The sequence below is a fragment of the Trachymyrmex septentrionalis genome, unplaced genomic scaffold (assembly GCF_001594115.1).
Source record: "Trachymyrmex septentrionalis isolate Tsep2-gDNA-1 unplaced genomic scaffold, Tsep1.0 scaffold7, whole genome shotgun sequence".
NCBI classification, from domain to species: Eukaryota; Metazoa; Arthropoda; class Insecta; order Hymenoptera; family Formicidae; genus Trachymyrmex; species Trachymyrmex septentrionalis.
This window is the reverse complement of record NW_017305884.1, coordinates 173113-189897: the sequence shown is the minus strand read 5'-3', so window position 1 is coordinate 189897 and position 16785 is coordinate 173113. Positions and strand designations below refer to the sequence as shown.

The 16785-nt window shown below is 30.4% G+C and overlaps 2 protein-coding genes across 6 annotated transcripts in view; one reads left to right on the top strand and one right to left on the bottom strand.

Annotated features, from left to right (window-relative positions):
- Positions 1-16785, bottom strand: part of LOC108753586 (rhophilin-2) — a 46088-nt gene that overhangs the window by 737 nt on the left and 28566 nt on the right. For 2 of the 5 annotated variants that reach the window (XM_018495298.1, XM_018495301.1), the window contains exons 2-11: positions 11286-11401; positions 9558-9689; positions 9407-9482; positions 6083-6160; positions 4858-5241; positions 4384-4482; positions 4018-4288; positions 3685-3879; positions 3319-3548; positions 2039-2191 (exon numbers count right to left, since the gene is read on the bottom strand). In XM_018495298.1, coding sequence (XP_018350800.1) covers positions 2039-2191; positions 3319-3548; positions 3685-3879; positions 4018-4288; positions 4384-4482; positions 4858-5241; positions 6083-6160; positions 9407-9482; positions 9558-9689; positions 11286-11401 — 1734 coding nt within the window. Of the gene's footprint in view, positions 1-417; positions 533-2038; positions 2192-3318; positions 3549-3684; positions 3880-4017; positions 4289-4383; positions 4483-4857; positions 5242-6082; positions 6161-9406; positions 9483-9557; positions 9690-11285; positions 11402-13793; positions 14271-16785 lie in introns of those variants that run through there. The other 3 variants (XM_018495297.1, XM_018495299.1, XM_018495296.1) reach the window with 3 other exon arrangements.
- Positions 6167-9380, top strand: LOC108753587 (protein tilB). Its single transcript, XM_018495302.1, has 4 exons — positions 6167-6735; positions 7159-7414; positions 7569-7894; positions 8922-9380. The coding sequence occupies exons 1-4, from the start codon at positions 6407-6409 to the stop codon at positions 9337-9339; spliced, it is 1329 nt and encodes a 442-aa protein (XP_018350804.1). The 5' UTR covers positions 6167-6406; the 3' UTR covers positions 9340-9380.

Below are 16785 nucleotides of genomic sequence, written 5' to 3'. Positions count from 1 at the left end.
TATATATATATATATAAGAATCCGAGTTTGAACAGTAATAAAATGCTACTTAAAGCTATTCTTTATAGTTTGACCTAAAAATTGATCAAGTATCAATTTGATAGAAACACTCATTATTACAAGAAATTAATTTTACTAAGACCCGATTGCACCAACGTTACTTTGATTTTAAGCGAGACTCTCAGATCTCTCCCTGTCTCTATTTCTTTTTCAGCTTTAAAACGAGACAGAGAGCATTTTAAGTCTCGCTTAAAGTCAAAGTAACATTGGTGCAACTGGGCCTAAAGGTAAAAATGCGTACTCTTGGGCAAGTGTCTTCTCGAGAGTACACACTATTAAAAAAGTGTCGCTTATTGTAAAAAACAATGTTGATTGAAAAGCTTTCATTTTTAATTAAATATAAATTTTCATAAATACCTGAAGTATTTGTACGTGCAGAGTTCACATAAATAAGTTTTCGATCGACGGTCGATATCCCAGCGCAATCGATAATGGGCCTAGAGCCAGCTGTTTTGGTACCAGGGCCCCTATTCTTGAAAAATATCGCATACGTAAAACTAGGGAAATACTATAGTATACGTAACGTACACTATAGTATTTTCCTAATTTTATGAATGTGATACCAGAGAGAAACCTAAGAGAGGACATGAGAGCTTTTTTCCTGTAACCAAAAAATGCCCCCGCGTACTACTGTCCTTTGAAGAAGTGGATGTAAACAGCTACACAGCAATATCTATTTCCTTTTTGCGGTGCTCTTAATAGAAATAAATCGATGAAATAAAATCTATCAAATTAATAGAGATTTCAACAATTTCAGCGATTTATTCTCATCAGGTGCACCGCAAAAAAATAGATATTGCTATGTAGTTCACATCCACTTCTTCAAAGGACGTACAGTAGTATGCGAGGGCATTTTACAGTTACAGGAAAAAGACTGTCATGTCCTCTTTTAGATTTCTCTCTGGTGATACTTTTCAAGAATAGGGGATCAGAATTCCATTTTCACCGAATTTAGATTACAAATACAATCGTTACAAAATACATGTATCATTGTTTCTTACGGGCTCGATCAAGTTTTCAAGTGCGTACTTTTTGCGAACATCATGTCACTTTTTACTTTTAATAATGCAACCGTATAAAAATTATTACAGATATAATATTAAGTAAATATATCACTAAATACAAAAAAGGTATTTATACACATAATATAAATGGTACAGACTCATAAAGTAACAAATTAATGTAAAAACCAATCAATTTATTTGTGAAATATAGTAAGAAAATGATCAAAATCACAAAATTTAATATATCTCCTTTAAGCTCCGGATACAATGCGAAGAAATAGCGATAGCGATAGAAATAACGATTTTAACCTATCAAAAACTGTATATTCCATTGTGTCTGATTTCTGATATCATAGTGAAATTATTTCACTGCAATCACAAGTATCTTTTACAGATTGGCTAACCAAAAAGGTATGTTCTGTGTGAGTACAACTGTTACGATCTAATATAGTTGTGCCGTATCCAGTAAACAACAATTAAAACGTGGATTAAAATGGGTCAAAATTTTCAGAAATACGCATTCGCGAACATTAGAATAAATTTCTTTTTCAATCCAAATGAATTTTTATTTATTTATAGGGATTTTATGAAGCACATTTTTATGCCTTTCACAATCTAAAAATAATAGCTCTTTCTTATGCGTCGTGAATATTTCTCAAGTCAAAATTCTGAATAGGAAATACAGTTTTTCAATCCAATTGAATCTAGTTTAATCCAATTGAATTCAATTGATAGAATCTAAAAATATAATTTTTCTTACTTAAAATACGCATTCAAATAGAAAAAATTTCAATCCATTTCAATTCATCCTCATTTACTGGGTAAAGCTTAATGCGTACTCTTTAGCGATATGTACTTTTGGGCGATCTTACCCTATATTCTTTAGCGAATTACCCTGTATTCTTATCTTAATTAACGTGTTGCATATTACATTTTTTATTGGAATATTATTAGTTACAAATTTTATCATTTACCTTTAGATAATTCCTATCCATTGGGGTCACTAATTTCAAATTTATAAAGTCACCGCATTGTTTTATCATCCGCACGACTTGCTCGTGGGATGCCCACTTAACATCTTTTTCGCCGATGCCGACTATGAAATCACCTTCCTTCATTCCGCCCACCTGAAAAAAAAGTTTTGTTATTATTAATATTATTACGTATTTATGATCGTAATTGCAATTAAATGCATTACATAATTACAAAAAGAAAGGTTGAAGACAACTGGGCAAAACATTTCGCTGAAATTATTCGTTTTTTAGAATATTTTCATCGCTGAAAATTTGTTGAGATTTCACTAAATGTGAATTTTTCAGGTAACATACTGAAAAATCGCTGAAATTTCTTTGAAATTTTGCTGAAAATAAATTTTTCTAAAAATCACTGAAATTAAACTGAAATTTGTCTGAAATACTGAAATTTCGGTGAAATGTTCTAAAACATGGAATAATTTCAGCGAAATGTTTTTCCAAAAGTGAGTATATTAGATAATGAGGATCACGTTAGGACTCCGATAGATAAATTGTGGAAATATTATACAATAATGGCATCATCCACCCATAATTTTGCAATAATTGCGCTGACAAAGATAATTTGCCATAACACAACAGTTTTGTCAGAATAAAAAATCTAAAATAAAAATTTCTAAATGATATTTATCAAAAATTTGATAAATCTAATTTAACGTGTAAATATTTTTTAATTAATTTTCTTCCAAGAATGAAAGGAGAAGCCGGTAACATATTGAACAAATACAAATCAGAACACGTTTATCCGATTATTTTCAAACTGAAAGTGTTCGATAAACACTTCCAAAATATCAGCTCATATATGCATTCTAAAAGCCGTTTGACTTAAAAATTTTTAATTTTGCTGCTGAAACTAAATTTAGTGCTGAATGTATCATACTTTATGTTGCAATATTTCTGCATTATAATTTAGAAATAATTGTACATTTTTATAAGCACAATTATTTTTCTAAAATATAGATAAAATATTTTTTCAATTATTAGACAATTTCTTTCTAAATTTAATTTGATAAATATGCTACTCAAATGAGCTATATCATTATTATTTTGCCGAAATGCCATGTCGAAATTAATTGAGCAAATGCTTATCAGTATTTTAAAAAAAATCAGAGTTTCTGCATTTATTTTTGTAAATATATCCGTATAATTGCAGATTACAAATTTTATGCAAGTCATAAAATTTTATAACCGTTGTCTTTTATTGGGGTAGTAGATTATCTTACATCCGCTAGTGAATTATGATCGACGGCTGCTACTATCACCGGAGCATCACCTCGTACACTAAATCCAAAACCTTCGCCGTCAGGGCCTCTTTGAAGTTGTATCAATCGCGGCGCGGTCCAATGACGTTTGGCAGAAAATATCGCTACAGGTCCCAACGACTTGAAAAGGTCGTCCACTCCGTGTTGCCCAAAATCGGGATGAGTGATACTAAGTTGAAATTTTGTCGAGGCTACATTTGCAAACAGAAAAGAACAAAATAAAAAGTACACATTTTGATATTATGATTTATTTTCATCGAAATGGAAGAGACAAAAATTAATTATGTTTTGATTAATAAGTTTTTTTATAAAGCTTCGTGTGTGTACCGATAATATCTGGTGGATCCAGAAGTTCTCGAAAATCATCCTCATTACCGAACCTATTATAACTTTCAAGCGTTGCTTCTTGAGCTTTTTTCAGAACCTTCGCTAGAGCCTGTTTACCCTTCAGTTCGCGGCACATTCTCTGGAGCCGTTGACTCTCGTCATGCAAAACAAGAGCTTCTCTGAGATGTGCTTTGCCTGTAATAAGAAATTCTATTCATATACGTTCCTTACTAAGAATAAATAGAAAGAAGAAATGGCGATGTAAAAATATCATTTATTAGTATTTTAAATCAATATCATTTATATCATTAAACAAATTTCGCGTAAATGTACCCAATAATTTCCTTTCGTTGTCATCTCTGGGAATAGTTGCGTCCAGTTGAGTTTTCCCATCGCTCTTTTGAATATGCTCCAACGTGAGCTTTGTTTCCACGCGAAATTCAGCGATTGGTCTGTCCAGCAAACCAACAGCAATATGCTTGTGAGCGAGGGCAAGATGGTGTTCACGCTTCACTAGTATCAACGAGATCCACGTCTCCGGAACGTAATCACGAACTGGCTCGCGTGATATTAATCCGTGGACGTCATTGTATATCGCCGCAACCTGAATTAATCATCTTCATGATTCACTTGTACTTATTATATTCGATAATTGTAAGACGCAGAAAAATTGTGAAAAGTTTTTCCTTTTTTTTTTACCTGAGCTGCCTCTTGAGCAAGATCTAAACAAACATCGACGTTTCTGCTGTCCTTCGATTGAAGCTCCAGTTTTTCAAAGAGACACTCCCTTGCCTGAGCCTAAAATGCGATATGAATTAATCATTAATATATAGTAATATTATGTAATACATAATATTAACAAATATTAAGGGATCACTAATTATAAGCAGCGCCGTTTCAAAGATTTATTGCAGAGCGTTCTACCTCCCTTTTCTATCGATCTAAATAATTCATATCAACCTTCACTAAATCCAAATGAATACTATCACAGCTATAATCATGAAAATCGCCGCGCGCACGGATGTACGATTATTTTTGTAAAAACATGTCGTCGGCTGCAAAGATGCGTTACCGTTGTATTCTGGCTTAAACGGCCCTGATTATGTGTATAGAATAGTTCTTTTTATTTAAACAATTATCAAAACAAATTATAAGACTAAAGCGAGAACTTACAAGCATCAACTGTACCAGCATCTCCAGCATATCTGGGCCCAAATCCATACTTGGTGCATTTGTGAAATTCTCATGGATATACCGAAAGGTGCCAGCCGCTCTGAGAAAAGCGTCGACTGCTTGGTCAAGTCCTCGAGCGGTCAGACGATCCTGCTTGGCAGCCAGTTGCGTATAAAGTGCACCGGCATTAAAAAGAATGGATGCCTTTTCGAAGGCAACTGTTCGTTGACAACTCGGCACTCCTGTCAACGAATCAAACCATTCAAAATAGATGCCAAGACTTCTATCAGGTGGAAAGAAACGTCTCTCTATGAAATAAAGCTGATTATAATAACGCAGGAGTAACGCAATGCCTGCTGAATCTCTGGTCGGTGTCCTTGTAGCCTGCGAATAAAATAATAAAATATTTATTTATATAAAGTTTCTCTTTATAATCGGTCAAAGCAGGATCTTAGTGCTTAAATATTTCTTATATGAATTTATATACATATATCTATTATAATTCTGCATATTGCGCACCGAAATCTATTTCGGTCTTGAAACACCATCATGAGCAGAATCAGAATAGTAATATCACTTTATTTGGCAAGCAATTTAATAATCTTTTTTATCCTAATAATATCTTTTTAAGAATATTAATAATCAGATGTTAATATGATGTAAATATTGCCTCAGCTAAGGTTTAAAACTGAAACTCTTAACTTTCCGGGACGAGCGTTATACTAATTCAACCGAAGTTATTTTTTGCAATAAATTATTGCAGATTCTAAAATTCCTGTTGATTAGTCAGATTATTATCGGATTATTAATATTCTTATAAAGATGCTTATTAGCATCAAAAAAATTATTAAATTGCTTGTAAATTTAATAAAGTGATTACTACTCTGCTTATGATGGCGTTTCAAGACCGAAAAACATTTGGCGCATAATGTGCAAAATATAGGAATTTTCATATTTAATTAGATTTATTTTCATCAGTCTACATTCGTATTATATTGTCTCTTTTGTTAACTTAAATTATGTATATTTGGAATAATATTCAAATCATCGAAAATTATGATAGTTTATAACAAAAAAAAAAGCAATTGGATAATCTATGCAAAGTTCTCCATAGAAAATTTCTGAAATATGTAAATAAGAAAAAATTGTATATTTCTTGTAAATTCTGTAGAAATTATTACTATTATGGAATAATATGGAGAAAAGACATGCATTATTTGCTTACCTGTCTGGTTTCCATCAAGTCAGCTATAGCTTCTTCATAGTTTTCCCCATCTTCGCTATAATGCTCCAAGATGAAATCCTACAAGAGAGAAAATAAATAATAAAAGATCGTTCATGCGAGGTGATCAATAATAATTCGTGACACGTGGCACGTAGCACGTGGAATCAGAAAACATGATTGACAATGTTAAATCGATATCCTCATAGCAACTACGAAGCTTTCTTGGTTAATGCATGCTCGGATATTTCTATTCACAATATTTGCGATTTTCCTCCGTGATTCTCGATAAAGTGCGTTAAAGTTAGAAGCTAATTCAAGATAAAAATGGTAAAAATCACTTTTGAATTAATACGGAAACGTTCGGAGCATAATGAGGGCGAAATATCGACGTTGGAAGAAATAGCTTTGCACCAAGAGAATATTGATAAAATTCAACTGATAGATAGACACTGCAGATATCTTAAGATCCTCTTGTTGCAGAATAATCTCATATCGAAGATAGAGAATCTGAATATGTTGAAGAGGCTGGAATATTTAAACCTGGCCCTCAATAACATCGAAGTTATTGAAAATCTGGAGGGTTTAGAGAGTTTAAAGAAGTTAGACCTCACCCTCAATTTTATTGGAAATTTACAAAGTGTAAAAAGTCTCAGGTATTTTTCTTTATAAATATTAGACGTTTTCTAATTCATCAATTGATCAATCGCATTATGCAGCAAATGCAGCTTTTACGGAATAAAATTATGTTTGCACACAATGTGATTGATCAATCGATGAATTAAAGAATTTATTGCCCTATATTATATGATATTACATAATTATTAGGATGTATAAATTATATGTAGATAATATAATATATATTTCTCATTATTGATATCATAAAATTCATTAGTTAAGAAATGTATCAAATAATTTATCCGATTAATTAGTCAAGGTCCAACAATCAAGATCAGTCAAAGTTAAACTTTGATCAATTGTGCATTAATTGATATAATTTTCACTATTATTTATATAATTTTAATAGAATTATAAATCCCTTTCGATTCTCTCTAAACTGTGGTTCATGTTTTACATAGGTATAATGAGCATTTGGAGCAATTAATTTTAATGGGAAATCCGTGCACGGATTACGAATACTATAGACAATATGTTGTGGCGACTTTACCGCAATTGCAAGAGTTTGACATGCAGGAGATTGAAAGGTCGGAACGTATCAAGGCATTGCAGATCTATTCGCGAGCGCAAGATGATGTTATTGAGAGCTATCGGCATTACGAGAAAACTAGGATAGCTCAACGCATTCATCGTAATGCTGAAACAATCAATCAAATGGTAATCAAATAAATGGTTATTTTCAGTATTGCTATCGCCATTATGCATAAGTGTCTTTTAAATTATCTGCAGTTTGCTAAGCATGTAAACAGTTATGTCGTAGATTCATTTACGCATGAAAAATACAAAGACGAGCGTATAATATTTTCCTTAGAATATTACAGAGGAGCAAGCGGAACATACAAAGAACGAGCAAAGCGAAAATATGAATACAGAGCAGGATGACGAGCCAGAAAATGAACGTTTCTGGAAGCAGCCTAGTTATCATACGCCAGAAGATAGAGTCGTTATCGCTGAACGATTTATGAAAAAACAAGAGGAAAAGCATCGTATTTCGGATACGAGTAATCATTCAAAACGTGTGCTGAAATTATTTGCTCCAGACGGAAGAGCATACAATATGAATCAGGCAAAAGTGCCATTCAGATTAAACGATGAAAGCAATCCCGATTTTGTTGTTCTTGAAGTTTCCGTTTATAGGTAATCATTGATTAATGCAATTACATGATAGAGAAAATCTGGAACTATTTGTTACAATTTTTTATTAGGATCTTTTTATGGACTAATGTATATATTTAAATTAACGAATATATTTATATAAGTATTGATCCAATACATCTTTAACTAAATAGTCTATATTTTATTTTGTATCAAAATTATGTTTTTAAATATTTAAAATTAAAATTTTCCATTAGTAAAACTGCATTAGTAAACTCTGTTTATGAGACAAGTTGTTATTGATAATAAAATGAGACAAATTGTCATAGTTACAATTACCTCAAACATGTATACATAAGAACAAATTCAAGATTATGATAAAATCAAACATAAAATACTTTATACAAAATATTTATTTTAGAATATAAAACTAAAATTTATAAAAATATTAATACAGATTTGTCTTAAATTAATATCTATCTATCTCAATCACTAAAAGAAAGAAATAATTAATTTATCAATTTTAAACATAAATTCTTACATTGTACACTCTTTCTCGATCAAACTATAACTAACGCTTAACTCTTCATTCGAGAAAATACAAATAAAAACTAGTATATACATCAATTCAAATATATGTTATTGTTATTATAAAATATACTAAATATACATAGAAGAAATATGCAAAAGAAATAATAACCTACAGCTTATGTATCCAATAAAACAACTAATTCACAGAATGAAATATTTACTTTCAACAGCAAAAATCACATAAACAGACAGTATTTTACAATATAATTTATGACCAACAAACTAAGTAAAATAGTAAAATGTCAAGTTATGCTTATGTAAATATTTATAAACATGTATTGTTTTCTTTGGTAACTAAAAGAACCAACTGTAACAATTTGCTTCTTCTAATATCTATCCTCGATATTTTCTACGGTATAGAGATTTTGAAGATTTTCAAAATTTATTAAACGTATATTATTAATATATATTAATGTGTATATGTATATATATATATATATATTAATCATATCATTATTGCACTTTTTTATATATGAAGGCATTTGGACACCTCTTACATTGACGTCGACATAAATCCGACTTACGTGCGAGTCACTATAAAAGGAAAGATTCTGCAGCTGACCCTACCTTGCGAGGTATCGGTTGATAAAAGTAACGTCCAACGGAATACGACCACTGGCAATTTAGTGATTGCTATGGCCCGATTGACTCCGTGCACAACAATCGTCAGGAAGGACGAATCGACAATAAAGAAGAAATCTAGCGAATCTAAAACAAAGGTGATCACAGTTCGGCCACCGGTGACTTCTCGACGAGCTCTTCTCGAGATCGGTCCACCTACGGTCGTTCACAATTTTCTGAAGATAACCGAAGATTCCGCGAAACAAACACAGAAGAAAGAAAAAAAGAATCTCGAAGATTTCGAGGACAATTCAGACGTACCACCTCTCGAATAAACGGACATGAATAAAAAAATCACATAAATATGATTCAAATTGATCATCGCGTTGATTTGAAACTTACTTTAAACGGATCCCGAAAATCAATGTCTTTGGTCTCTTTGAGTCCCAATGGTATCATCGGCATAACAGGCTCAGCGCTGAAAAACAATACCGTTCAATATCGTATATTTTCATCACATATCAGAAAAATTCGTAATTTTCTTCGAATTTACCCATCGACATTTTGATACAATTCCACTGAACTGTTCAACTCAGCAAGCTGTTCCTTCAATAACTGCAGATTCGAGTTGACAAAGCTTAACTCCAATGCGACGGTCTCTTTCAATTTTCTGTTGGTCGTCGCCCTGTAATGTGATTAATAAAAACTAAAACAAATGCAACTACACGGAGAGAATTTTTTTTTAATTTACCATGAAAATATGGTAGTTGTGGTACAATAGAATATTACAAAAATTTTTACTATGCACTTCAGTAAAATTAATCAAACTTATTTTATACGTTATTGTAGTTTTGTTAATGAATGAGAGATTTACATTAAAATTTTTCGAATTACAATGTTGTCCCACGACTATCATATTTTCAGGGTAATTCTAAGAAAAAATTCTCTCCTTGTATATGTTAAGGTAGTACACTAGCGAAAACAGTCAGAATTTCTTGAAATTGAAATTATATATTGTAGTAGACCTCATTGTAAATTGAACTTTTTCTTGTATTTTTTCCCATATATTCATATATTGCTTAAAAAATAATTATACAAAAATTATATATCGCATACATTCAATTCATTATTTATATTTATATTTATTATTAGAAGAAAGGAAGTATATTATGAAGTATAATATTATATTAAGTACTTTATTATTATAATAAATATATATTATTATTACGCTAGCTTTTACAAACAAATAATACATTCTTTTTAAAACAAACGCATTAGTACTTATGTTTTTATGGAAAATGTCAAAATCGCATTAAAATGTCAATATAAAAAAAGTTTTATAATTCATCGCACAGTTTATTAACATTTTATATAATGAGCATTCACTCCTTTTTTGCAGCTCTCTTGCAGCTTTCTTTAGTAGGTTTCTCTAATGCTGGTCCAATTTTTCGTTCATACTGTTTTAATAAGTTTTTTAATATGAAAGGAATGTTAATACTTGCAGACAAGCTAATACTTTGTACCCGAATTTAGCATGTAATATGTACATGCTAAGTTATGTAAAAGTCATACGTACAGTCGCGGACACTGTCGTGATATTTGTTTCGATGGTTTGCGGAAACACTCAAAAATTTCGAAAGGTGAAATCAAGAAATCTTGTGCGACGCGACAAAGATATTAAATGGATATTGCAAAATTAAGGTAAATATAAAAGAGTATAATATAGAACTTTGTTTACAAAATTTACATTTTCAATGCGTTAAAAATTAATATAAGATGACATTATTAATTATATATATATTAATATATAATTACTTGTCATATTCGTTATTTGTACATATATAAAACAAAATCAAGTTATACAAATGGAAATCAAGGGCGAATAAATGGCATAGATTTGTCACTATCATATTCTAGCTGGGGCATGTTCGGATTTCCACCTGGGTACTCTCCGGATGTTATGTCATCCTTGTTGTTTACCAACCATTAAACAAGGATGACATGACACAATCGATGAACGAGAATGACGGATAATTCAATTAATCAACTTTGAACTCTTCTCATTTAAGAACTACACACAGTCTTGACATTTTAATATTAGGATTTTCGTCTCGAAATGCTCTTAAGAATTTGCTATTAACAGGTATCACGCAATGTCTGAGACACCTTGTATATAAATTATGTATAAATGTATACATATAAATTACATATATTGTATATTCACCAATAAAGTGATTATATTATATTAATTAATAAAGTAATGATAAATTACACGGCTTACTTAAAAAGATTCTCAGCGCCCGCTCGCAACCGTAGCTCCTTGTTGATCTCTTGATTGAGCTTACTTCGCTTGTTCTGCAGCTTTCCTCTACAGGTCGCTACCCTCGGATCCGAACCCTGCGAACCATGAAACGCATAGTTAGCGATGTTTCCAACGTATCATGTATGACTCATAATCATACTATAATCCCGAATCCGCAAAGATTGCTGCAACGATAAAGACCAGTTCCGCTAACCATGTTGATCAACTAATTCTGGTTAACAATTATTGTCTATCCTCTTTTCGGATTATAGCCATAATATGAGTGGAAATAAGGCGATAAAATTTTCTTACAGTATAAATTCTATTTAGAAAATATTCAAAGACGAGCTAACAACAATAAATGTTAAGTAATATTAATTAAATTTAATACAATAAAAATTAACGGGAAACTATACTTAGTTCAATTTACAAAGTTTTCATTAGCTGTTTTAGATTTACAAAAATATAAATTTTAACATAGTCAAAAATTAAACGTCAACAAAAATAAAATTGATAGAGTCATGCCAATATAATAATTATGTCCATGAGGACTGGCATGAGGACTTTAATTAATCCACATTGCATTGTAATTAACAATTTCAACAAAAATGATAATTGCTCTCTTGATATCCTCACTTTATTAAAAGCTATTAGTGCGTATTGGAAGATCAAGTAAATCAAGATACATCAAATACGACAGAGAACAATCATCATTTCGGTTAAAGTTAGATGTTTTGAATAATACGATATGTATTCTTTATTGAATAAATTTATTTTAGATATTACGCGCCAATAACTTTCGGACATTTTCAATACAATCAGTCTGAAACGCTACTACTCCCTCTTAAATTCCCCCTAAATTAAATTAGAAAAAACTGTAAAGAACTTATTGCAAAAAATATTATTTCAGAGTAAATCAAGATGTAATCTCGTAATAATTCTCCTCATTATAATTTCCCATTGATTATGCACAATTCTCTAATAAGAAACAAATTGTAAGTCGCAAAACAGTTAGAAGAACTGACTGCATGAACAAGAATAAAAAAGAGAGCACATTTACAATAAAGATGACGGTTGAGAATAAAATGACAACTAACGTTTAACTGTGACGAATAATAAAGGTCAAACGTTACGATTACTTCATAAACAATCAATAATCATTATTACAAATCCTATCAAGTACTCGTATATTAAAATGTGATTCATCTAAAAGAATCGTATTCTCATTCGAGTTAATTCTCTTTTTTTTTTAAAAGCTTTGAAGTGAATCATCTTCGATATTAGTTTTTTATAATAATTTTGTTCAAGTATCAAGTATTTTCACATCTATTAATACAACGTATTAAATTCTAGCATATGATTTTTAATAACAGAGTACTTTGTAATAACCTGAGATGTCTTGATTTAAGTTTTATTATTACATTCAATCGAATCTCTGTTCTTTATATCTCTTTATAAAAATATTTAGTTTATTTAATATTCTATATTTTTTCAATCAAAAATTCTTTTTGATGATGGTACTAAAGGTACCATTTCCGAAGCATTTTTAATATATAGAAAAGCTGATCCTTCTTTTATTATTTTTATTATTATATGGAAATAATACAATTTATGAGTAAATAAACAAATAATAAAAAAAGTTTTAAAACATAAAGTTTAGGATAAATGAATAAAATGTACGTGTTAATTCAATATATTATAAATTAATTTTAACATAGTATAATTAACATTACTGATTTGCTTCTAAATTAAGTCAAAATATTTCCAGAATTTTACGTCCACAACATTACGTCCAAAATGCGAACATAAAACGTCTTGAAGATGTCTTAAAGATTGCTGTAAGACATCATATTATGAGACGTTTTAATGCAGCGAATCAGTAATATTAATTGTAATTTAGTGTTAATTTTTTACATAATATTTGTATTTTCTAATATACTTTCTAATATATTCATCTTGTGTGTTAAGCATACAAATTTAGATTGACCATTTGGAAAATATGAGTTGTGTTAAATTTAATACAAATTTTCTAATTGTATCTGATAATGATTAAGATGATATTTGATACTCAACGATATCAAAGTCACTTGAAGCAAAATAAACACAAAATAAACACATATATCATACTTTAATTAATTAAAATTAATTAATTAAAATTTCTTGCGCAAAATATTATGTTATAATATTATCGCTCATTGCTATTGGAAATTATTGTATCTTATTTGGATATTATACGGAATTAATGAATGCAGAAGTTATCGATAGGCAATTTATTCCTTCGTTCTAATTAAAATAATATAAGAAATAAACTTGAATCGGAAAGAAATGCTAATAAATGTGTAATTATACCCAGGTGTAATTATAACAGGTGTCAAAGTACGAAGAAAAGGGTAGAGAACACGGCCGCGAATTATGTATATACATCGGAAGAAGTTCACGATCGCCGTGTGTAGCCGACTGTCGAGTCCGACTTCCTTTGTTCCTTACCCCAAACCGGAAGTATCTCCTCATGATAGCATCTGGTGTGGCGATTTTCACGTTTCGCGTATTTAGCGAATTTCCTGTTTCAGCGTATTTTCTTCTCTCGTATATCCTTTTTTCGTCCTTCTCGTCCCTCGTAGTCTCACTCGGAACTATCACCTTTGCGTCCGAGAGAGCGATCGCGCGATTCTTCGGTAACGGGCAATAATATACCCACTTTAACATGATCGCGAATACATCGACAATGATCGTGATTGTATCTGTGATCGGAATTGAAACTGTTCTCGACGCTGGTGAAGATACGATTTTTTAACGTCCGTTCATCTTTCTCTTCCTCCTTTTTTAAAATTTTACTTGAAAGTGGAATACAAAGAACACGATATAAACACGTGATGTAGTAGTGACTTATAAATCATATGTAGAAGTTGCGATTAGAAACTTTAAATTAGCACGTAGCTTAAGCTAGATGGAGTCCAATGCTTTATCGTGCGATATGTTTTTATACTTATGTTATTATAATTATTAATAATTTATTAGATTTTTATTTTTCTCTGTAGAAATTTAAAGCTAAGCGTTATTGCCAATGAAAAGTTTCGTATATATGAATAATCAAAGAGTTTACGGAATCTCTGCATCGATGTAACAAAAAAATGCTATTTTTTAATTTATCAATTTAACATTGTTCTAACATAATTTTTTACTGAGCTTTAGTTTGTTAACGTATATTCCTTTAACAGTAAAAGATAAATAGGAGTTAAAAGAACATCCAATCATTTTCCATTAGAAACAAAAAAAGTTATTCAGATTCAAGTTCAATTAATTAAGAAAGAAATATATTAATTCCAAATATTCAATTAATTAAGAAAGAGAATGCTAATTCTGGAACACGCTATACATCTATAACGCTCGTATAAACATAATTCTCATCAGAATCTTTACAATCTAGCCTGCATTTGTCATCTTGCAGAACTAATCGTTGCGCAAAAAGTCATTATGACTTACACGCGACTTAAAAATACAAACACATCCATTTATAAACTTAAGATTTACACGCTTTCGGCGATATTAATGAAACAACAATTAACGTATCGTATAATGTTATACCGCTCACATTCATATATAAAATAGTTAAGAAAAAAGATATTATAGTTACATATTTATTGATTCTTTTTTAAATTCTTTTAACTATTTCAACAACGAAAAAATTAATGCATTGTAATTGCTTTTACCATAAAAATGCTGTATTATCATAAATGTTGGAAAATTATATCATATCACGTAAAATTTCAATATGTGTAAAAGCCGATTCGCTTTGCCGAGCACGGCTGATGATATTCGACGATCTAATCGATTCTTATCATCTTACATAAAACGACTTTTAAGGAAATGTACAATATATCGAGATTATACGCACATTTTCGGTTAATCTCTCGCAAGTGAAAAGCGCCAAATGAATTAATTAAGTTCGTTTCATTGAGAATATAGGATTTAATGTTTTGTGATAAAAAATTTTCAACAAAAACTCGAGAGATGGTCTCGTTTGCCATTTCAAAATAAACCAGATGATTATAAAAAATTGATTATTAAAGAAAAAAAAATTCTTTTTTATAGCCTCAATTATGGAGACGTTAAATGAAATAGAAATACCATACTCATAGTGTTGAGAAATATTAACAATTAAATATTGTAAATAAAGTATGAAGAAAAAATTAAAAAAAAGAGACAAGAGGCTCGTGGGCAGTTTATGCGGTTTATAGCCTTTATTTTAGATAACGGAGGACTAGGTGTCCGCGTTACCGTAATTCCGTTCTACTCTACTTAATAAACCGTCTCGTTAACGCGATAAGCGCGACTTGAAGGTAACGATGGGTTATCCGTGACTGAATTGAAAATTCTAAAGGTGCATCTTTCTACACATTCCACCAATATTTGCTTACAGTTTCCTGCAGTACCGGAATCGTTATTATAACATCGTGCATCATCGAATAGACGAAAATTCTCAATTACTCAGAAAATTCTTCCTTACGTAATGCTTCCTTATGGATATGAGGACACATCAATCCTCAACATTTACGTTGTGAAATAGTAATTTCTATTCATAAAAGTAGATAGAACATCTTGTGCCGTTTTATTACCTTTTGTTATTTTTAATACGCAAAGATAAAATGAGCTATTGTCTTATAATTTTTTTTGCAATTTTTTAATTGATGCTACAAATGGATGCTTAGAATAATTTAAGAACACACACATAAATATATATTCTTTACATTTATTACGAGTATTATTGTTGGAGATGTGAATAATTTGATTTCGTGTACAAAGATCTCGATCAATTCGAGAGTTAAATTTGTTAAATGATTGATAATGTCTTAAATATAATTATATATAGTATTTTATTCAATGTAACACATCGTAGAAAAACATTCATATAGATAGAGTAAACAGAATATAAAAGAGCTAACTCGGCCAATCAGAAATTACGATCGGTGTTTGTTGCTCTACAGGAAATTATAACGTCTAGTTGCTCCTGACATAAATAATTAGTAACCGGCTTATCAGTGCTGTTCGCGAAATACACGCTCATCCTTAATACATACAGAATGCTTCAAGAATCGATATTTTCTCTAAATTATACTGAAAATTTATTTTTTCTGTTTCTTTTTTCATTTATATAACACTAAATATATTGAAAATATGTAATTTTTATCATTTTTCACTAGACAAGATTAAACCTATAAAATATAGATATTAAAAATTAACGATATGTTTATTTGTAACTATCGTTCGAGCAAACAGATCAATGTAAAATTTGAAAGGCGCATCCCTCTACATTTAAATTTGGACTTATGTAGACCATATCATATTATTCTTGATGTAAAATTAGATTTCATAGATGTTAAGTGAAAAGAAATTTCAGAAAACAACCAATTTCACGTTAGCTAACAAGTGAATGATTTCGAACTCTAGTTATATTAGACAAAATTATAAGCCTCTTTAA

Excerpts from the sequence above, each read along its gene's own strand:
- LOC108753587 (XM_018495302.1), top strand. The coding sequence starts at position 6,407 with ATGGTAAAAATCACTTTTGAATTAATACGGAAACGTTCGGAGCATAAT. Across the intron at positions 6,736-7,158 it reads CAAAGTGTAAAAAGTCTCAG|GTATAATGAGCATTTGGAGC; the intron begins GTATTTTTCTTT and ends TGTTTTACATAG. Across the intron at positions 7,895-8,921 it reads CTTGAAGTTTCCGTTTATAG|GCATTTGGACACCTCTTACA; the intron begins GTAATCATTGAT and ends TTATATATGAAG.